The following is a 24683-nucleotide window of genomic DNA, read 5'->3' on the forward strand; positions in this document are numbered from 1 at the left end:
TCATAGACCAGTATTGACTACTGGATAGTTCATAGACCAGTATTGGCTACTGGATAGTTCATAGACCAGTATTGACTACTGGCTCTTCTATTCCTTTACCTTGTCTCTCTATGAGACCCATGGGAAAATAACATGTCTAACAGAAATCTCCTGATGATGTTTCTCACATGGATGAAGATTGATTGTAGGATAGGGATGGGATGATGGGGACGGGGATGAGGGGGGGTATGAGGGAAAGGGAAGCGGTCGTGTTAAAATCTTGCTGACACGTTCCAATATTTAATGACATTACTGGGGCTTTATGGTTGGGGTGCTGACAAAGAGAATGAATTCATATTTAGAATAGTTATTTTCCTTCTTTGTTCCTCTACAACCCACAGGCCAGGTTTCTTCTCTATAGTGTGTTTTAATGTAAAGTTTCTCTTCCTTTCTGTTACCTCTCCAGCCCACTATCCATACCTCATCCCTCACACACACACACACACACACACACACACACACACACACACACACACACACACACACACACTAGTGTGTTTATAGGCAGGAATGTCAGTTTTTCCTCCCTCAAGGATCGGTGTGAAAGTGTTTGGTAAATAGATCGGGGGACGCCAAATGTCTGCTCTAATAAGAAAATGATAAGAAAATCACCCATGCAATGAGTTGTGTGTGTGTATGCAAGCCTTTGTTTCTGAGTGTATACATACTGTAAGTGCATTTGAGTACATGGTGACAGAGACTTCCTCTGCCGTGCTAAGTCTCCTCAGCACTCCACACTTGATTACAGTCCCTACCCACTTCACTGGAGGCTGGGTCTGGCACTGCATACAAACAAGACGCTGACACATACAATAATGAACCTGCTCAGCGTTGTCATCAACAGGCACATTCAGAGAGCAGGTGACAGCCTCATCGCACCGTCTCTGAAACACTTTATATTACAAGTATGTTTATAGGTTAAATCAAATGGTTATGGAATTAGGCTAGGTTAACTAATTAAAAACAACAAAATATGTAGCCTACAGTTAGGTTGCATTTATCTCTTGATTCCACCACTGCTGTCTATTAGTAACTGTATGGAGGTCAGTAATGTGATGTTCAGTTGTTTATGGGTCACTACTGTTGCAAGTTGCTGTTTGCTTCCGCCACAGCAACGTTAGCTCATCCAATCATGCAGTAAACTCAGCGATCCCTGTAACCATAGAACTGGTATTTCACTGACACACGTAACAGGCTAATACTTCACTATCCTGCGTAAACAACTATCCCTCTAAGCCCATGGACGGTAGCCTATTACTGTTGATAATTAGGCTTATTTTTCTCCTTCGCTAGCTCTCACGTCTCCCTGACCTTTCCCTGATTCTTATCTGACCTTTGATGCCAGTTGTGATAGTGACGTGGTGGGATGTATGTATAAAGTTTGAGTGGAGTATGTGGATTCGTGCCTTGTGGACTGGCTGTGGTTTTAACTCTCCCTGTGTACCTTTCTTTCTCTCAATCTCTTTCTCTCTCCCTCTGTCTCTCCCTCTGTCTCTCCCTCTGTCTCTCCCTCTGTCTCTCCCTCTGTCTCTCCCTCTGTCTCTCCCTCTGTCTCTCCCTCTGTCTCTCCCTCTCTCTCTCTCCCTCTGTCTCTCTCTCTGTCTCTCCCTCTGTCTCTCCCTCTCTGTCTCTCCCTCTGTCTCTCCCTCTGTCTCTCCCTCTGTCTCTCCCTCTGTCTCTCCCTCTGTCTCTCTCTCTGTCTCTCTCTCTGTCTCTCTCTCTGTCTCTCCCTCTGTCTCTCTCTCTGTCTCTCCCTCTCTCTCCCTCTGTCTCTCCCTCTGTCTCTCCCTCTCTCTCTCTCTCTCTCTCTGTCTCCCTCTGTCTCTCTCTCTGTCTCTCCCTCTGTCTCTCTCTCTGTCTCTCCCTCTGTCTCTCCCTCTGTCTCTCCCTCTGTCTCTCCCTCTGTCTCTCCCTCTGTCTCTCTCTCTGTCTCTCCCTCTGTCTCTCCCTCTGTCTCTCTCTCTGTCTCTCCCTCTGTCTCTCCCTCTGTCTCTCCCTCTGTCTCTCTCTCTGTCTCTCCCTCTGTCTCTCTCTCTGTCTCTCCCTCTGTCTCTCCCTCTGTCTCTCTCTCTGTCTCTCCCTCTGTCTCTCCCTCTGTCTCTCCCTCTGTCTCTCCCTCTGTCTCTCCCTCTGTCTCTCTCTCTGTCTCTCCCTCTGTCTCTCCCTCTGTCTCTCTCTCTGTCTCTCTCTCTGTCTCTCTCTCTGTCTCTCCCTCTGTCTCTCCCTCTGTCTCTCTCTCTGTCTCTCTCTCTCTGTCTCTCTCTCTGTCTCTCCCTCTGTCTCTCTCTCTGTCTCTCTCTCTGTCTCTCCCTCTGTCTCTCCCTCTGTCTCTCCCTCTGTCTCTCTCTCTGTCTCTCTCTCTGTCTCTCCCTCTGTCTCTCTCTCTGTCTCTCTCTCTGTCTCTCCCTCTGTCTCTCCCTCTGTCTCTCTCTCTGTCTCTCCCTCTGTCTCTCTCTCTCTGTCTCTCCCTCTGTCTCTCCCTCTGTCTCTCCCTCTGTCTCTCCCTCTCTGTCTCTCCCTCTGTCTCTCCCTCTCTGTCTCTCCCTCTGTCTCTCCCTCCGTCTCTCCCTCTGTCTCTCCCTCTGTCTCTCTCTCTGTCTCTCCCTCTGTCTCTCCCTCTGTCTCTCCCTCTGTCTCTCCCTCTCTGTCTCTCCCTCTGTCTCTCCCTCCGTCTCTCCCTCTGTCTCTCCCTCTCTGTCTCTCCCTCTGTCTCTCCCTCCGTCTCTCCCTCCATCTCTCCCTCGGTCTCTCCCTCCGTCTCTGTCTCCATCTCTCTCTCTCCCTCTCTCTCTCCTCTCTCTCCCTCTCTGTCTCTATATCTCTCTATATCTCTCTATATCTTTCTCTCTCTCACACACACAAACACACTGTATCTCTTGCTATCATGCTATACAATCAGTGTTGGCACCCCATATCCTCTTTACTGAGGATAAAACACTGGCATTTACGTCTTCCACCAGTACAGAGAGGGAGTTGATGAGAGGAGAGTTTACTGTAGCAATGCAATATAGCACAGAGCTATGACGCATAGTCTAACAGACCAGTGCTAACTGTCAAACCAATGGTTAAGCATGATTGAGAGAGTGTCTGAATAGATCTGTCGTTCTCACCTCATTGTGATGTGTGTGTGTGTATAAAGTATTGATAGATGATCTCTCACACACTGCCTCAGGCAAGCCATCCTTTACACATCATCATGCATATAGGAACCCATCCTTTACACATCATCATGCATATAGGAACCCATCCTTTACACGTCATCATGCATGTAGGATCCCATCCTTTACACCTCATCATCATGCAGAGAGGAACCCATCCTTTACACCTCATCATCATGCAGAGAGGATCCCATCTTCTACACCTCATAATCATGCAGAGAGGACCCCATCCTTTACACATCATCCAGAAAGGGAACCATTCTGTACACATCATCATCATGCAGAGAGGAACCCATTCTTTATACATCATCATCATCCAGAAAGGAACCCACCCTTTACACATCAAGCAGAGAGGAACCCATCCTTTACACTTCATCATGCAGAGAGGGATCCATCCTTTACACATCATCATCATGCATAGAGGAACCCATCCTTTACACATCATCATCATGCAGAGAGAAACCCATCCTTTACACATCATCCAGAAAGGAACCCATCCTTTACACATCATCCAGAAAGGAACCCATCCTTTACACATCATCATCATTCAGAGAGAAACCCATCCTTTACACATCATCATCATTCAGAGAGAAACCCATCCTTTACACATCATCATCATGCAGAGAGGAACCCATGCTTTACACCTCATCATCATGCAGAGAGAAACCCATCCTTTATGCATCATCCAGAAAGGAACCCATCCTTTACACATCATCCAGAAAGGAACCCATCCTTTACACATCATCATCATTCAGAGAGAAACCCATCCTTTACACATCATCATCATGCAGAGAGAAACCCATCCTTTATGCATCATCCAGAAAGGAACCCATCCTTTACACATCATCCAGAAAGGAACCCATCCTTTACACATCATCATCATTCAGAGTGGAAACCATCCTTTACACATCATCCTGAGAGGATCCCATCCTTTACACATCATCATCATTCAGAGAGAAACCCATCCTTTACACATCATCATCATGCAGAGAGGAACCCATGCTTTACACCTCATCATCATGCAGAGAGAAACCCATCCTTTATGCATCATCCAGAAAGGAACCCATCCTTTACGCATCATCCAGAAAGGAACCCATCCTTTACACATCATCATCATGCAGAGTGGAAACCGTCCTTTACACATCATCCTGAGAGCATCCCATCCTTTACACATCATCTTCATGCAGAGAGGAACCCATCCTTTTCACATCATCATGCAGAGGAACCCATTCTTTACACATCATTATGCAGAGAGGAACCCATCCTTTACACATCATCATCATGCAGAGAGGAACCCATCCTTTACACATCATCATGCAGAGAGGAACCCATCCTTTACACGTCATCATCATGCAGAGAGGAACCCATCCTTTACACGTCATCATCATGCAGAGAGGAACCCATCCTTTACACATCATCATGCAGAGAGGAACCCATCCTTTACACGTCATCATCATGCAGAGAGGAACCCATCCTTTACACATCATCATGCAGAGAGGAACCCATCCTTTACACATCATCAGAGGAACATTGCCATCTCACCACAAATCAAGAATCACGTAGGTAGGAGGAAAGAGAGATAGGAGGTAAGAGAGGGATTGGAATAAATAGAGGGATGGGGATTAAAAGGCTTAAAGAGAGGGAGAGAGCGAGACTACTGTTTGCTGATGATCTGGTGCTTCTGTACTTGTGGTGACAGAGATATAAAGGGCAGAAGAGGAAGATAAAGAGATCTATGGCAGAAAAGATCATGGGTGAGGCTGTGTGAGAGGAGATGATGACAGCTTCATATCAGACAACTGTATTTGTAGATATGGATATGGTATTAGTTACATATCAGACAACTGTTTTTGTAGATTTGGATATGGTATCAGCTACATATCAGATAACTGTTTTTGTAGATATGGATATGGTATTAGTTACATATCAGACAACTGTTTTTGTAGATTTGGATATGGTATTAGTTACATATCAGACAACTGTTTTTGTAGATATGGATATGGTATTAGTTACATATCAGACAACTATTTTTGTAGATTTGGATATGGTATTAGCTACATATCAGATAACTGTTTTTGTAGATTTGGATATGGTATTTCTGTGAAAAAATAAAGGTGTGTGTCTGTCTGTCCGTCTCTCCCTGCAGACAAGCATCGTTAGCCAGCTGCTGAAGCACAGAGCAGATCCAACTCTCCTAAACTGCAATCAAGACAAGCCCTCAGGTATAATACAGTGACACACACGCACACACACACACACATTCTCTAGGCAGGTTGTAATGAAGCAAATAGATGGCAAAACAAACAGAAACAGAAAAATGGATCGGTGACGGCGACCGCCGAGCACCGCCCGAACAGGGAGAGGAACCATCCTAGGTGGAAGTCGTGACAACTCAGAAAAAAAATTGTAGACCTCCACAGGCCTGGTTCATCCTTGGGAGCAATTTCCAAACGCCTGAAGGTACCACGTTCATCTGTACAAACAATAGTGCGCAAGTATAAACACCATGGGACCACGCAGCCGTCATACCGTTCAGGAAGGAGACGCGTTCTGCCTCCTAGAGATGAACATACTTTGGTGCGAAAAGTGCAAATCAATCCCAGAACAATAGCAAAGGACCTTGTGAAGATGCTGGAAGAAACAGGTACAAAAGTATTTATATTCACAGTAAAACGAGTCCTATATCGACATAACCTGAAAGGCAGCTCAGTAAGGAAGAAGCCACTGCTCCAAAACCGCAATAAAAAAGCCAGACTATGGTTTGCAACTGCACATGGGGACAAAGGTCATACTTTTTGAAGAAATGTCCTCTGGTCTGATGAAACAAAAATAGAACTGTTTGGCCGTAATGACCACCATAATGTTTGGAGGAAAAAGGTGGATGCTTGCAAGCCGAAGAACACCATCCCAACCGTGAAGCATGGGGTGGCAGCATCATGTTGTATGGGTGCTTTGCTGCATGAGGGACAGGTGCAATTAACAAAATTGATAGCATCATGAGGGAGGACAATTTTGTGGATGTATTGAAGTAACATCTCAAGACATCAGTCAGGAAGTTAAAGCTTGGTCGCAAATGGGTCTTCCAAATGGACAATGACCCCAAGCATACTTCCAAAGTTGTGGCAAAATGGCTTAAGGACAACAAAGTCAAGGTATTGGAGTGGCCATCACAAAGCCCTGACCTCAATCCTATAGAACATTTGTGGTCAGAACTGAAAAAGTGTGTGCGAGCAGGGAGGCCTACAAACCTGACTCAGTTACACCAGCTCTGTCAGGAGGAATGGGCCAAAATTAACCCAACTTATTGTGGGAAGCTTGTGGAAGGCTACTCGAAATGTCTGACCCAAGTGAAACAATTTAAAGGCAATGCTACCAAATACTAATTGAGTGTATGTAAACCTCTGACCCACTGGGAATGTGATGAAAGAAATAAAAGCTGAAATAAATCATTCTCTCTACTATTATTCTGACATTTCACATTGAGGTGGAGTGGGTTCGAGCCGACCCGCCCGCTCGATGTCCGCATCCACCTCCCACACCACCGGTGCCACCAGACAGGACGCAGGGAGTATGGGAGTGGGATCGATGGTCCGCTCCTCGGTGTCGTAGAGACGTGACAGTGCGTCGGCCTTCCGGTTCCGAGAACCCGGAATGTACGAAAGGGTGAACTGAAACCTCATAAAGAACATGGCCCACCTGGCTTGACGAGGATTAAGTCTCCTCGCTGCCCGGATGTACTCCAGGTTACGGTGGTCGGTCCAGATGAGAAAAGGATGACGTGCCCCCTCAAGCCAATGTCTCCACACTGTCAAAGCTTTGACCACGGCTAACAACTCCCTGTCCCCCACATCATAGACGACGGAAGGCTCTGTCCGCCTCTGCCGACCACCGCAATTGCACCGGACCCCCCTTCATCAGTGAGGTAATGGGAGCTGCCACCTGGCCAAAACCCCGGATAAACCTCTGGTAATAATTGGCGAACCCCAAGAACTGCTGCACCTCCTTCACAGTGGTAGGGGTCGGCCAATTACGCACAGCCGTAACGCGGTCATCTTCCATCACCACCCCTGTGGTGGAAATGCGATATCCCAGAAAAGAAACGGCTTGTTGGAAGAACTCACATTTCTCAGCCTTGACGTATAGGTCATGCTCCAGCAGCCGCCCAAGCACTTTACACACCAGAGCCACATGCGCGGCGCGAGTGGCGGAGTAGATCAAGATGTCATCGATATACACCACCACCCCCTGCCCGAGCATGTCCCTGAGAACCTCGTCCACAAAGGATTGGAAGACGGCGGGAGCATTCTTTAACCCATATGGCATGACGAGGTACTCATAATGGCCCGATGTGGTACTAAATGCGGTCTTCCACTCGTCTCCATTTCGGATACGCACCAAGTTATAAGCGCTCCTGAGATCTAGTTTGGTGAAAAAGCGCGCCCCGTGAAATGACTCCACGGCCGTAGCAATGAGAGGTAGTGGGTAACTGAACCCCACTGTGATAGAATTTAGACCTCTATAGTCAATGCACGGGCGCAGGCCTCCTCCCTTCTTCTTCACAAAAAAGAAACTCGAGGAGACGGGTGATTTAGATGGCCGAATGTATCCCTGTCTCAAGGATTCAGTGACGTATGTCTCCATTGCCACTGTCTCTTCCTGCGACAGAGGGTACACGTGACTTTTAGGAAGGGCCGCGCCAGCCTGGAGGTTTATCACACAATCCCCTTGTCGATGGGGTGGTAATTGAGTCGCCTTCATCTTACTGAAGGCGATAGCCAAATCGGCATATTCAGAGGGAATGTGTACAGTGGAGACTTGGTCTGGACTCTCCACCGTGGTTGCACCGATGGAAACTCCTATACACCTACCAGAGCACTCCTTCGACCACCCCTTAAGAGCCCTCTGCCCCCATGAAATCCGAGGATTGTGAGAGGCTAGCCAGGGAAGTCCCAGCACCACCGGAAACGCCGGGGAATCAATAAGGAACAGGCTGATACGTTCCTCATGACCCCCCTGCGTTACCATGACCAGTGGCACTGTTTCCTCCCTCACTTGGCCAGACCCTAGTGGTCGACTATCTAACGCGTGCACGGGGAAGGGTTTGTCCAGTTTAACCAGGGGGATCCCTAACTTATCAGCAACACTTCGGTCCATGAAACTCCCAGCTGCACCTGAATCGACTAGTGCCTTATACTGGGAGTGAGGGGAAAAACCAGGGAAGATTTAGAACAGACACTTCAAAACCTTGTTCTTATGACTTTTTTTTTTACTATCCTATTTGCCATGTATGAATGTGTTATTCAGTGCGTTTTTATGGGCTTTAGTTGCAATGGCCAAAATCAATATTTTGTATTGCTTATTTTTATACAACTTTTTTTTACACCTACAGGGGTCCAAAAATTCAAAATCAGATGTGATAAATAATCCATAGTATGACCATCTTAAAACAATTCCATATGCCGTGTGTGTGAGTGTGTGTGTGTGTGTGTGAGTGTGTGAGTGTGTGTGTGTGTGTGTGTGTGTGTGTGTGTGTGTGTGTGTGTGTGTGTGTGTGTGTGTGTGTTCCATTAACCAAACATAAAATTAACACTCCACACTCTGCCAGATCGTATATTTGGACACACAAACACATACACACAGAGAGACACACACACACACACACACACACACACACACACACACACACACACACACACACACACACACACACACACACACACACACACACACACACACAAACACATACACACAGAGACAGACAGACACACACACAAACACATACACACAGAGACAGACAGACACACACACAAACACATACACACACAGACACACACACACACACACACACACACACACACACACACACACACACACACACACACACACACACACACACACACACACACACACACACACACACACACACATACACACTGAGAGAACAGATCATCGGAGCTGATTTGACTAATTCCACAGTGGGAATGAAGCTAGAATACTGTTACTCAAGTACCTTATCTTTCATTTATTTATAGAAGTACACTAAAATGATTCCTTCTCATTTCATGTGCATGTGTGTGTGTATGCATAATTGTGTGTGTGTGTGTGTGTGTGTGTATGCATGATTGTGTGTGTGTGTGTGTATGCATGATTGTGTGTGTGTGTGTGTGTGTATGCATGATTGTGTGTGTGTTTGTATGCATGATTGTGTGTGTGTTTGTATGCATGATTGTGTGTGCCCTCGTGTTTGTGTGTGTGCATGCATGTCTGCGTATGCGTGTGTGTGAGGAGTTGAGAGACAGCTCCTTGTCGCTGTTTGCGATAACATGCAGGATCTATGGGGTTCTGTTTCATCTGTCTGCAGCGATGTATCTGTTGTCAGAGACTCTCCTGCTGTTAGGGATGTTATTCCTAACCTGTCTATTCCCCTGGGCTCCCTGCCTCAACAGCACAGGCATGAAATCCCCAGGGGAAAATAGACTTTGTTTCCTTTGGCTGGACAGCATACAGAGTTGCAAGAGTTGCTAGTTAATAACCAAATGCAATGCCACAAATGCCACAGCAATGCTGAAGTTCAATGCCTTTGAAACCCCCAGAGAATAACAAGTAGAACTTTGTTATTGTAGTGTATAATGTAGAGACTGTCTAAAGCTTTGAATGTCAGTGTACCCCAGATGTGGATGCAGAGGGAAAGGAGGAGAGAGACTCGTGCTCTTCATGTCAACCTCTCCATCATAGTGTGAGATAGGCCTATTGCAGCCTCCTCCCTGCACTCCTCATCCAATCAGAAACTCTCTCTAGCAGTAATCAATAGTCCATGCTAACATGTAGGTTTAACTCAAGGATAGATGTGACACCACAGGGAGACATAATCCTGTCATTTTCGCTTAGACTCCCCCCCGATGTGTGCGTGCGTGCAAGAGAGACAGAGAGAGAGAGAAGTGTTGTCACTCTCTATGAAATAAAAAAGGATAAAGCTGTATCCCTCCCCTGTGCCCTGTTAGACCTCATTACAGATGGAGGGGATCCTAACCCCCCCATCTCTGAAGCGCAGATGGATCGATCCTCAGTGGGGTTCACACTCTGTCACAGCACTGGCACATTCATATGGATGGGTTTGGATGAGGCCCTTGGTGAATTAGCCTAGAATTATTTAGATCTCAAAGCGTCCCTTTGAATAGCATTGTCTATTTAACTTGTCATTAATGTTCAGAGTATTGATCTGGAGAACATTTTATGTGTTTCATTAATTGGCTGGTGTTCAACATCAATATCTATGCAACATTCTACATCTTTTCAGCAAGATAGAGGCTAAATTCAAGCACTCTCGCATTGAAAGTACTGAAAGTCCCCATCAGTGACTACAACGTCTCCTGACCACTATACTGTAGTTAAGCAATAAGGTCAGTGTCAGGGCTGGCTCAAGGAAGCAGGAGAGGTGATGTCAAGCGCAGGAGACAGAAAATCTGTGAACACACTTTTAATGGGTATCCACTCAGACCGAAAACTAGGCAGGGCAGGGCGCATAAAACAAATGCTCAAAAAACCCAGCCCAACACAATGCAGGGACGCGGCCCACAATAACCCCTGCGAAAATCACAGGCAGAGGGAAACACTTGTTCCTCAAACAACATACGTCCTGACATAGAACAATCACGCACAAAAAAACAATCCTACCTAGCTAGACTAAATACCCCCCCACTAACAACTAATACAAAACAGGTGCATGCCTAACCTAGACCTAACCAACCGAAAGTGAAATAGAGGATCGGTGGCAGCTAGTAGGCCGGCGACGACGACCGCCGAGCGCCGCCCGGGCGAGGAGGGGCGCCACCTTCCGTCGGTGTCGTGACAGTACCCCCCCCCCTGGCGCGCGGCTACTGCAGCGCGCCGACGCCGGCCTCGAGGACGTCCCGGAGGGCTAGGCGCTGGGCGATCCGGATGGAGGCTGTGGAACTCCCGTATTAGCGCTGGGTCCAATATGTCCTCCACCGGTACCTAGCACCTCTCCTCCGGGCCGTATCCCTCCCAGTCCACGAGGTACTGCAGGCCCCTCACCCGGCGGTGTACGCCGGGGCCCCCCCGATGTCCAGGGGGGCGGAGGGACCTCCTGCACCTCATCGTCCTGCAGCGGACCAGCTACCACCGGCCTGAGGAGAGACACATGAAACGAGGGGTTAATACGATAATAAGAAGGAAGTTGTAACCTGTAACACACCTCGTTTATTCACCTCAGGACTTTAAATGGCCCCACAAACCGCGGACCCAGTTTCCGGCAGGGCAGGCAGAGGGGCAGGTTCCGGGTCAAGAGCCAGACTTTCTCCCCTGGGGTAAACACGGGGGCCTCACTGCGGCGACGGTCAGCGCTCTTCTTTTGTCGTCCCCTGGCCCGTTCCAGGGATTCCTGGATGGCGTTCCAGGTCTCCCTAGAGCGCTGGACCCAGTCCTTTACCGCAGGGGCCTCCATCTGGCTCTGATGCCAGGGCACCAGGACCGGCTGATAACCCAACACACATTGAAAAGCGACAGGTTGGTAGAGGAGTGGCGAAGAGAGTTCTGAGCCATCTCCGCCCATGGCACGAACCTCGCCCACTCCCCTGGCCGGTCCCGGCAGTAGGACCGCAGAAACCTGCCCACATCCTGATTTATCCTCTCTACTTGCCCATTACTCTCGGGGTGAAAACCTGAGGTCAAACTGACCGAAACCCCCAGTCGCTCCATAAACGCCCGCCACACCCGGGACGTGAACTGGGGGCCTCGATCCGAGACGATGTCCTCAGGCACCCCGTAGTGCCGGAAGACGTGGGTGAATAGAGCTTCTGCGGTCTGCAGAGCCATAGGAAGACCGGGTAAAGGGAGCAGACGGCAGGACTTAGAGAACCGGTCCACAACGACCAGGATCGCGGTGTTGCCCTGAGATGGCGGGAGATCGGTGAGGAAATCCACCGCCAGGTGGGACCATGGTCGCTGTGGAACCGGGAGGGGCTGTAATTTCACTCTAGGCAGGTGCCTAGGAGCCTTACACTGGGCGCACACCGAACAGGAGGAGACATAGCGCCTCACGTCCTTCACCAAGGTGGGCCACCAGTATTTCCCACTAAGACCACACACTGTCCGCTCAATCCCTGGGTGACCCGAGGAGGGTAGCGTGTGCGCCCACTGGATCAACCGATCGCGGACACCGAGCGGGACGTATTTACGACCCATGGGACACTGAGGAGGAGTAGGTTCCTCCTGTAATGCACGCTCGATATCCGCATCCACCTCCCAGACCACCGGTGCCACCAGTCAGAGGCTGGAAGTATGGGAGTGGGATCGGTGGACCGTTTCTCGGTGTCATGGAGACAAGACAGTGCGTCAGCCTTAGTGTTCCGGGAACCTGGGATGTATGAGATTGTAAACAGAAATCTCGTAAAGAACATCGCCCACCTGGCTTGACGAGGGTTCAGTCTCCTCGCCGCCCGGATATACTCCAGATTACGGTGGTCGGTCCAGATGAGGAAAGGGTGACGCGCCCCCTCAAGCCAATGTCTCCACACCTTCAGGGCTCTTACCACAGCCAGAAACTCCCTGTCCCCACATCATAGTTACGCTCCGCCGGACTCAGCTTCTTAGAGAAGAAAGCACAGGGGCGAAGCTTCGGGGGCGTGCCCGAGCGCTGTGATAGCACGGCTCCCACCCCAGCCTTGGACACGTCCACTCCACTATGAATGGCAAAGAGGGATCTGGATGCGCCAGCACTGGAGCATCGGTGAACAGAGCCTTCAGACGACTAAAGGCCCTGTCCGCCTCTGTCGACCACCGCAATCGCACCGGGCCCCCCTTCATCAGTGAGGTAATGGGAGCTGCCACCTGCCCAAATCCCCAGATAAACCTCCGGTAGTAATTGGAAAACCCCAAGAACAGCTGCACCTCCTTCACCATGTTGGGAGTCGGCCAATTACGCACGGCCGAAATGCGGTCACATTCCATCACCACCCCAGATGTGGAAATACAATACCCCAGAAAAGAGACGGCTGGCTTGGAGAACTCACATTTCTCAGCCTTGACGTATATAGGTCATGCTCCACCAGTCGCCCAAGCACTTTACGCACCAGAGACACATGTGCGGCGCGTGTAGTGGAGTAGATCAGAATATCATCGATGTACACCACCACACCCTGACCGAGCAGGTCCCGGAGAATCTCATCCACAAGGGATTGGAAGACGGCGGGAGCATTCTTTAACCCATACGGCATGACGAGGTACTCATAATGGCCAGATGTGGTACTAAATGCAATTTTCCACTCGTCCCCTCCTCGGACACGCACCAAATTGTACGCACTCCTGAGATCCAATTTCATGAAGAAGCGCGCCCCGTGAAATGACTCCACCGCCGTGGCGATGAGAGGTAGCGGGTAACTGAAACCCACGTGATGGAATTTAGACCTCTATAGTCAATGCACGGGCGCAGACCCCCCTCCTTCTTCTTCACAAAAAAGAAGCTCGAGGAGACGGGTGAGTTGGATGGCCGAATGTATCCCTGCCTCAAGGACTCAGTGATGTATGTCTCCATAGCCACTGTCTCCTCCTGAGACAGGGGATACATGTGACTACGGGGAAGTGCAGCGCCCACCTGGAGGTTTATCGCAGTCTCCTCGTCGATGAGGTGGTAATTGAGTCACCTTCGTTTTACTGAAGGCGATAGCCAAATCGGCATACGCTGAGGGAATGTGCACGGTAGAGACTTGGTCTGGACTCTCCACTGTAGTCGCACCGACGGAAACCCCTATGCATCTGCCCGAGCACTCCTTCGACCACCCCTTAAGAGCCCTCTGTCTCCACGAAATCCTAGGGTTGTGAGTGGCTAGCCAGGGGATCCCTAGTACCACCGGAAATGCCGGGGAATCAATGAAGAAGAGACTGATACTCTCCTCATGACCTCCCCCCCACATTACCATGACCAGTGGTACGGTGACCTCCCTGACCAGCCCTGACCCTAGTGGTCGACTGTCTATGGCGTGCACGGGGAAGGGTTGGTCCAACTGGACCAGGGGAATCCCTAACTTAACGGCGACCCCACGGTCCATAAAACTCCCCGCCGCACCTGAATCGACTAGCGCCTTAAGCCGGAAGTGAGGGGAAAAAGCAGGAAAGGAAACTAACGCATGCATGTGACTGACAGGGGGCTCTGGGTGAGGCTGGTGCTGACTCACCTGAGATGTCAAAGGAGTGCTCTGCCTGCCATCTGGACTCCCGGGCGAGCTCCTCCAGCACCGGTCCACAGTGTGCCCTCTGCGACCACAGGAGTTGCAGGAGAGGACTCCCCCTCCAGTCTTTCTGGCTGCAGCCCCTCCTATCTCCATAGGCGTGGGAGCAGGAGGGCTGGGAGGTGGAATGAGCAGGGCCCGGTTCGGACGCCCGCGGGCGGCCAGCAGATTGTCCAGTCGGATGGACAGGTCAATCAGCTGGTCCAGGGTGATGGTCGTGTCCCGACAGGCTAACTCCCGGCGGACGTCCTCCCTCAGACTACACCGGTAGTGATCTATAAGGGCCCTCTCATTCCACCCCGCTCCAGCGGCCAGGGTCCGGAACTCTAGAGCCGCTGGAGAGCTCCTCGTCTCCTGTCTCAGGTGAAATAGCCGCTCACCCGTCGCTTTACCCTCCGGGGGATGATCGAACACTGCCCGGAAGTGGCGGGTGAACTCCGGGTAGTTGTCTCTGGATGAGTCCGTACTGTCCCACACGGCGTTGGCCCATACCAGGGCTCTACCCGTGAGACACGAGACGAGGACACTGACACTCTTCTCCCCCGAGGGAGGGGGACGGATGGTCGCCAGGTATTACTCCAGCTGGAGTAGGAAACCCTTACACCCAGCGGCCGTCCCATCGTACTCCCTGGGGGGGCGCGAGTTTTACCCGGCTGGTACTGGGTCCTGTGGTCGCTGGTTGAGGTGCAGGCTGTTGAACCGCCGCGTTAGTGGGGTCGGGAGCGCTTCTGTCCCAACTCTCCAGGCGTGCCAGCACCTGGTCCATGGCGGTGCCCAGACGGTGGAGGAGGGCGGAGTGTTGGGCAACCCTTTCTTCCATGGATGGGGCTGGCGCTGAAGCTCCTGCTGACTCTATCAATTCGGGTGCGTGATTCTGTCATGGCTGGCTCAAGGAAGCAGGAGAGGTGAAGTCAAGCGCAGGAGACAGAAAATGTGTGAACACACTTTTAATGGGCACCCACTCAGACCGAAAACTAGGTAGGGCAGGGCGCATAAAACAAATGCTCAAAAAACCCAGCCCAACACAATGCTGGGACGCAGCCCAAAATACCCTCTGCGAAAATCACAGGCAGAGGGAAACACTTGTTCCTCAAACAACATACATCCTGACATAGAACAATCGCGCACAAAAAAACAATCCTACCTAGCTAGACTAAATACCCCCCCCCCCCACTAACAACTAATACAAAACAGGTGCGTGCCTAACCTAGACCTAACCAACAGAAAGTGAAACAGAGGATCCGTGGCAGCTAGTAGGCCGGCGACGACGACCGCCGAGCGCCGCCCGGGCGAGTAGGGGTGCCACCTTCCGTCGGTGTCGTGACAGTCAGAGGGCGTGTGGTATATTGGCGTGTGGTATATTGGTATATACCACAAATGCCTGAGGTGCCTTATTGCTATTATAAACTGGTTACCAACATAAATAGAAGAGTAAACAAGTATTTTTGCATCCTACTGTCTGATGTACACACGGCTAAAATGCTGTTTCACCCAATCAGCATCCAGGACTCAAACTACCCGATTTAAAATGCTTAGTAATACATTTGTAACAGTCTGACAGACAGTCTTTCTCATTGTTAACCCTTAGTGGTTAGTCTCTTAACCCACTGTGCTCCCTGTCCTGGTTCCAGGCATAGCAGCATCCGACCCCATCATGAACATGCTGCTGAGAGCAGAGGAATGCTGGGTAGAGAGACTGAAGGACCCCTCTGTCCCACTGGCCCCTACAGACAAACGCTACGATGGAGGCGAACACGACCACACCATCCCTGTCAAGAACCTGTGAGTTTGATGATCAATTCATCAAATGATCAAATTACCTCACTTATCTATATTACGCATACATTATAGTATTATTATTTTTCTTCTACCTTTTATCCCTTTTTCTCCCGAATTTCATGGTATCCAATTGGTAGTTACAGTCTTGTCTCATCGCTGCAACTCCCGTACGGACTCGGGAGAGGCGAAGGTCGAGAGCCGTGCGTCCTCCGAAACACAACCCAACCAAGCCGCACTGCTTCTTGACACAATGCCCACCTAACCCGGAAGCCAGCCGCACCAATGTGTCGGAGGAAACGCCGTACACCTGGTGACCGTGACAGCGTGCATGCGCCCGGCCCGCCACAGGAGTCGCTAGAGCGCCATGGGACAAGGACATCCCTACCGGCCAAACCCTCCCCTAACCCGGACGACACTGGGCCAATTGTGTACCGCCCCATGGTCTCCCAGTCGCGGCCGTATGCGACAGAGCTTGGACTCGAACCAGGATCTCTAGTGGCACAGCTAGCAACTGCAATGCAGTGCCTAAGGCCATACATTATAGTTTAAGATGTTTCGGTATCAGTATTCAAAAGCAAATTATTCACTTAGTAATAATTTTACCTCCCGCCCAACCCTGTAGGACCCCTCTGTCCATGCCCCTTTCTAAGAGGGACAGTCTGTTGGAGAAGTGTGCCATGTTCAGGGAGTTGGGAGGGGGGCTGAGCAGATATCCTTCACAGGACAACGGTCTAGATGGACCCACAGGACCCAGCAAACTGGAACAGGCAAGTACACTCAACATCTGCACTACAACGAAGTGTGCACTCAATATGTTCACTGCTGCTATACACTTCACATCTCTACTGCAGAAAAGTTTACACTTACTGTATGGGAAACCAAGTCCATGTGTGGTTGCTATGGTAACCTGTGTGGTGTGGTGTTGCAGGTGAAGCTGATGCCTCCGGCGCCTAATGATGACCTGGCATCTCTCAGTGAGCTCACAGACAGCAGCCTGCTCTACGAGATGCAGAAACGCTTTGGCAACGACCAGATATATGTAGGTAGAACACACACACACACACAAACACACACACACACATACGGACACACACATGGACACACTTACATACAATTGGAGTGATCTATTGATCGTGAGATGCCAGCTTGCACACTGGGCAGTCTTTCCCCTGACTGTCCCCAGATCCAGTGTTGAGGAGGGAAACCAGCACCCTCCACCCCTCCACCTCTCTACTCCTCCACCCCTCCACACCTCCACTCCTCAACCCCTCCACCTCTCTACTCCTCCACCTCTCCACACCTCCACTCCTCAACCCCTCCACCTCTCCATTCCTCCACCCCTTCACCTCTCCACTCTCCACCCCTCCACCCCTTCACCCCTCCACCCTTCCACCTCTCCACTCCTCAACCCCTCCACCTCTCCACCTCTCCACCTCTATACCTCTCCACCTCTCCATCTCTCCATTCCTCCACCTCTCCTCCTCTCCACTCTTCCAATCTTCCACTCCTCCAGCCCTGCAGACCAGTGACTGGACCTGTGTTATTGCACGTGACTGGTACAGGGGTGGTTGTCCTGTTTATCTGTCTCTGTTGCCCGGCCAGGCACTGGTGGCTGCTAGTGGTGGTTATAGAGTTGCTACCCTCTTTGAGTCAGTCTCCCACCCCACTTTGTCCTGTATTGTGGGCTAGTGGCTGATGTGTGAGTGGAGTGTGTGAGCTCTGGCCAGGGTCTGGTGTCTGGAAGGTGTCCCAGGAGACTCATTGTCTGCTGGCCAGGGACAAGACCCAGGGATGGGGGATGAATAGAACTACTAAGAGCCAGCCTAAATGTGCTACACAGACATACGCACAGACACACACGGACACGCAGACACTCGCACAAAGGATAAATATCCCATATTGGAGAATCAATGCCGTTTTGGTTCGATGGACAAAATCCATGACTGCAATTATGAGAAAATGAGAGAGACATACAACCGTTTTCCTTTTGGTTTCTGGACGTTCTAACCAGTGATGGAAAAAGTACCCAATTGTCATACTTAAGTAAAAGTAAAGATGCCTTCATAGAAAATGACTCAATGAAAATTAAAAGTCACCCAGTGAAATTTTACTTGAGTAAAAGTCTAAAAGTATTTGGTTTAAAATATACGTAAGTATCAAAAGTAAATGTAATTGCTAAAATATACTTAAGTATCAAAGTAGAAGTATAAATAATTCAAATTCCTTATATTAAGCAAACCAGATGGCACCATTTTCTTTTTTTTTTTTACAGATAGCCAGGGTCACACTCCAACGCTCAGACATCATTTACAAACAAATCATTTGTGTTTAGTGAATCTTCCAGATCAGAGGCATTAGATGACTAGGGATGTTCTCTTGACAATTGTGTGAATTGGACCAATTTCCTGTCCTGCTAAGCATTCAAAATGTAACGAGTACTTTTGGGTGTCAGGGAAAATGTGTGGATTAAAAAGTACGTTATTTTCTTTAGGAATGTATTGAAGTAAAAGTAAAAGTTGTTCAAAATATAAATAGTTAAGTAAAGTACAGATACCCCCAAAAACGGCTTAAGTAGTACTTCAAAGTATTTTTACTTAAGTACTTTACACCACTGATTCTAACCACATTTCACTGTTGCCTGGTCTATAGCTCCACATGGAGGATGGTGCTGTAGAATGACTGGAGACAGATCAATGTGGAACACCCTGACTCTTCTCATAACTGTGTGTGAAAAGGCTCCGATAGCTTGGTTGTTACTGAGCCACAGATGGGGGAGAGACTGGCTGGTTGGACATGGAGAGGAGGGGGTAGATTAACTGAAAGAGGACAGAAAAGAGAGGGAAGATTGAGAGAGGACAGAGAAGAGTAGGTAGATTGAGAGAGGACAGAGAAGAGAGGGTAGATTGAGAGAGGACAGAGAAGAGAGGGTAGATTGAGAGAGGACAGAGAAGAGTGGGTAGATTGAGAGAGGACAGAGAAGAGTGGGTAGATTGAGAGAGGACAGAGAAGAGGGGGTAGATTGAGAGAGGACAGAGAAGAGGGGGTAGATTGAGAGAGGACAGAGAAGAGGGGGTAGATTGAGAGAGGACAGAGAAGAGGGGAAAGCAATGAGATGAGGAGAAAGCAAAGGAGCCAGAATGGCCAAAAGAAAAAGGAGATATGACAGGGAAAAATAAAGAGAAGGAGGAGGAAGAAGGAGGGAGAGAGAAGGAGGAGGATAAAAGCAGAGATGAAGAGCATGAGGTGGAAGAGGGAGATAGAGATGGAACCAGGGAAGAGGAGGAGGAGAGGGCTGAAAAAGGCAGTGTAATGGTCCATATGCTCAGAGACTGGGACTTTGATGATGGCTCCAGCCTGCTGCTGGGATGGAAGGATGGTACACAGCTGAGCCCAGGGACTGGAGAAGAGGACAAAAGGATGGGGGAGGGATGCATGACAGTTGGGAGAATGAGATGGTCATTGCGAGGGATGTGGAATTGGGGTTTTGGTCTTGATGCTACTATACGAGATTGAGAGAATGTAATTTGGTAACAGAGTTAAATTGTGCCAAGTTGGCATAACCACTGACTGTCCTTAACTTGCTCCGGGTTGAAGTTCCCCTTGGGCACTGATCTAGAATCATCTATCCTTGTCCATCCTCACCTAAACCATTAGGAGTGAAAATGCCAAACTAACATTCGATCAGCGTCTGGGGGGACTTTGTAGCTCATTCATTTTCAGGCCAGGCCTGAGGACAGGCAGGGCAGCATTTTAGCATCTTGGTGATACCGTATCCTATCCAGCCCCAGCAGGGCCTCCTAGAGAACATAGGGTTAGCAGTTAGCATTCAGCCAGCTCAGTGTATTTTTGTGTGAAGGAGGGCTAGCACCTAGCAGCTGTACAGTAGTAGCTGTAAGGGTTAGTGTTTACTGTATATCTCTGTCAGAGGAAGGGGTTTTGGCAGTAGTATCTAGACAGCCTGAGGGTCTACTGTAGGAAGAAAGAAGAACCATAGAAATGAAATAAGAATACCTGTCTACCTCCATGCAGTTTCTGCTTTCCATTTATGAAAGGGGATTTGTGGTACGTTTAGTATTTGGACAACACATAGGCTACAAACTCTGTCACAATACAGAAAAAAACATTATACACAATTTATAACACAAAATTAAATAAACAGCTAATATTATATAAACAATCACACAAAACAAACACTTGTATCAATATAAAAATCCCGAGCATTTCTCCTAAACTGACCCAGAGACAACAACACATCCAACTGAAACGTTACTTGGAGATTATTCCACATGATAGGGGCCTGGTAGGAAAAGGCAGATTAACCCAACTCTGTGGATACACGTGGAGTCTCCAGCATTAACCAACTCTGTGGATACACGTGGAGTCTCCATCATTAACCAACTCTGTGGATACACGTGGAGTCTCCAGCATTAACCAACTCTGTGGATACACGTGGAGTCTCCGTCATTAACCAACCCTGTGATCTAGTGTTGTAATCCGAGTTTCTATATTTCAACAATGATGTTGAAATAACAATGAAGTGAATTTGTATTTTATTGAGTAAGGTTTTATAAACAAAAACAGAATAATAAAGCGACCTACGTGGTTTTAGCGAGGTCCAACCAACTTTATGATAAAGGATGCAGTAGTGAGTGTCAAAACTGTCAGATGTTATCAAACGAAGTGCACTGTGATACATTGTGTCCAAGGGCTTCAAAACACTGGTAGCTGCATTCATGTATATAATATCACCATAATCTATAACCGGAATTAATGTAGACTGAATGATCTCTTTTCTGCTATTTAATGAAAGGACCTATTCCTATAGAAGAAGCCCAACTTAATTCTTAATTTCTTGACTAACTCGTCAACATGCTTTTAAAAAAATAGCTTTTCGTCAATTCAGATGCCCAGATATTTATAGGCGGGGACACGATCAATGAGGGCACCATCTAACGTACTTATGCACAAATCATCACTTACATTATTACATGATTTGTAAAATAGCATGTATTTGGTTTTACCAGCAGGTTTCTTACCTGTATCACACTTTCCTGTTCTTGAGGGGGTCGGCAGAGGTTGCCAAGGCGCCCACGCTCCCAGGAGTGCATATTTGGGAATGAGCATGGCCATTTGACTGCAACGGTGGAGATTACTTTAAAAAGAGTTCTTATAATAGTGTTTATTGACGTGTTTATTGACTTGTTTAATTGTTGTGTTTATTGACGTGTTTGTTGTCGTGATTATTGACGTTTTATTGTCGTGTTTATTGATGTATTTATTGTCGTGTTTATTGATTTATTTATAGAAGTGTTTATTGTCATGTTTTTTTGGTGTGTTTATTTATGTATTTATTGATGTATAAATTAAAGTGTTAATTGATGTATTTATTGTCATGTTCATTGATGTGTTGTTGTGTTTAATTTTGTGTTTATTTATGCATTTATTTTTGTATTTATTTGTGTTTATTGATGACGTTTTTATTGACTTGTTTATTGTTGTGTTTATTGATGTGTTTATTCTTGTGTTTATTGACGTGTTTACTGTTGTGTTTATTGACGTGTTTATTGACACATTCATTGTTGTGTTTACTGTCGTATTTATTGTCGTATTTATTGACATGTTTTCTTGTCGTGTTTATTAATGTGTTTGTTATCGTGATTATTGACCTATTTATTGATGTATTTATTGTAGTGTTTATTGACGTATATATTGTCATGTTTATTTTTGTGTTCATTTATGTATTTATTGATGTATTTATTTATGTATTTATTTAGTGTTTATTGATGTATTTAATGACGTGTTTATTGTCGTATTTATTGATGTAATTATTGTCATGTTTATTGTCATGTTTATTGACTTATTTACTGTCATGTTTACTGACGTATTTATTGATGTAATTATTGTCATGTTTATTGATGTATTTATTGTCATCTTCATTGTTGTATTTATTGTCATGTTTATTGATGTATTTATTGTCGTCTTTATTGTTATGTTTATTGTCATGTTTATTGACGTATTTATTGTCATGTTTATTGACGTATTTATTGTCATGTTAATTGACGTATTTAATGTCATGTTAATTGACGTATTTATTGTCATGTTAATTGACGTATTTATTGCCACTTTTATTGACATTTATTGTCATGTTTAGTGACGTGTTTATTGATGTGTTTATTGATGCGTTTATTGTTGTGTTAATTGATGTATTTATTGATGTATTTATTTATGTATTTGTTGTCATGTTTACTGATGTATTTATTGTCATGCTCATTGTTGTATGTATTGTCATGTTTATTGACGTATTTATTGTTGTATGTATTGATGTATCTATTGTCATGTTTATTGACATATTTATTGTATTTATTGTCATGTTTATTGTTGTATTTATTCTCATGTTAATGAATGTATTTATTTATGTATTTATTGTCATGTTTATTTACACATTTATTGACACATTTATTGTCATGTTTATTGATGTATTATTTTATTTATTGATGTTTTTATTGATGTGTTGTTAATATATTTATTGTTGTGTTTATTGTTGTGTTTATTGATGCATTTATTGGTGAGTTTATTGAAGTATTTATTGTCATGTCTATTGACATATTTATTGCCACTTTTATTGACGTATCTATTGTCATATTTATTGATGTATTTATTGTCATGTTTATTGACGTGCTTATGGATGTGTTTATTGATGCATTTATTGTTGTTAATTGATGTATTCATTGACGTATTCATTTATTTATTTGTTGTCATGTTTACTGATGTATTTATTGTCATGCTCATTGTTGTATTTATTGTCATTTTTATTGACGTATTTATTGTCGTATTTATCGATTTATCTATTGTCATGTTTATTGACATATTTATTGTATTTATTCTCATGTTTTTTGACGTATTTATTCTCATCTTTATTGATGTATTTATTGATGTATTTATTGTCATGTTTATTGACACATTTATTGATACATTTATTGTCATGTTTATGGATGTATTGTTTTATTTATTGATGTTTTTATTGATGTGTTTTTTAATGTATTTATTGTTGTGTTTATTGTCATGTTTATTGATGCATTTATTGGTGAGTTTAGTGTTGTGTTTATTGAAGTATTTATTGAGTTATTTATTGACGCATTTATTTTCATATTTATTGATGTATTTATTGTTGTCTTTATTGACATATTTATTGTTGTCTTTATTGTCATGTTTATTGTTGTCTTTATTGTCATGTTTATTGACTTATTTATTTATTGTCTATTGACGTATTTATTGCCATTTTTATTGATGTATTTATTGTCATGTTTATTGATGTATGTTTTGTCATGTTTATGGATGTGTTTACTGATGTATTTAGTGTTTTTAATTGATGTATTTATTGACGTATTTATTTATTTATTTGTTGTCATGTTTATTGATGTATTTATTGTTATGCTCATTGTTGTATTTATTGTCATATTTATTGACGTCTTTATTGTCGTATGTATTGATGTAACTATTTTCATGTTTATTGACATATTTATTGTATTTATTCTCATGTTAATTGACGTATTTATTCTCATGTTTATGGACGTATTAATTGATGTTTTTATTGTCATGTTTATTGACACATTTATTCACACATTTATTGTCATGTTTATTGATGTATTGTTTTATTGATTGATGTTTTTATTGATGTGTTTTTATGTATTTATTGTTGTATTTATTGTCGTGTTTATTGATGCATTTATTGGTGAGTTAATTGTTGTGTTTTTTGAAGTATTTATTGACTTATTTATTGATGTGTTCATTGACATATTTATAGACGTATTTATTGTCGTCTTTATTGATGTATTTATGTTTGTCTTTATTGTCATGTTTATTGACGTATTTATTGTCATGTTTATTGATGTATTTATTGCCACTTTTATTGCCATATTTATTGTCATGTTTATTGATGTATTTATTGTCATGTTTATTGACGTGTTTATGGATGTGTTTATCGATGTATTTATTGTTGTTAATTGATGTATTTACTGACGTATTTATTTATGTATTTGTTGTCATGTTTATTGACGTATTTATTGTCATGTTTATTGACGTATTTATTGTCATATTTATTGATGTATTTATTGTCATGTTTATTGACACATTTATTGACACATTTATTGTCATGTTTAGTGATGTATTTTTGTTTCATTTATTGAAGTTTTTATTTCTGTTTTTTAATGTATTTATTGGTGTGTTTATTGTCATGTTTATCGATGTATTTATTGATGTATTTATTGTGTTTATTGTCATGTTTATTGACTTTTTTATTGTTGTGTTTATTGACATATTTATTGTCATATTTATTGATGTATTTATTGATGTATTTATTGTTTTAATTATTGTTGTTTTTATTGATGTGTTTTTTGATGTATTTACTGTCATGTTTATTGACGTATATACTGATGTATTTAATGTCATGTTTATTGACGTA

General features: G+C 45.4%; 1 protein-coding gene across 4 annotated transcripts in view; it reads left to right on the forward strand.

Annotated features, from left to right (window-relative positions):
• The window catches only part of LOC106595389 (unconventional myosin-XVI), a 242290-nt gene that overhangs the window by 84690 nt on the left and 132917 nt on the right, over positions 1-24683 (forward strand). For 3 of the 4 annotated variants that reach the window (XM_045707327.1, XM_045707325.1, XM_045707326.1), the window contains exons 8-11: positions 5344-5419; positions 16075-16225; positions 16845-16989; positions 17151-17261. In XM_045707327.1, coding sequence (XP_045563283.1) covers positions 5344-5419; positions 16075-16225; positions 16845-16989; positions 17151-17261 — 483 coding nt within the window. Of the gene's footprint in view, positions 1-4894; positions 4952-5343; positions 5420-16074; positions 16226-16844; positions 16990-17150; positions 17262-24683 lie in introns of those variants that run through there. The other variant, XM_045707328.1, reaches the window with a different exon arrangement.

The sequence above is a fragment of the Salmo salar genome, chromosome ssa25, assembly GCF_905237065.1.
Source record: "Salmo salar chromosome ssa25, Ssal_v3.1, whole genome shotgun sequence".
Taxonomy (NCBI): domain Eukaryota; kingdom Metazoa; phylum Chordata; class Actinopteri; order Salmoniformes; family Salmonidae; genus Salmo; species Salmo salar.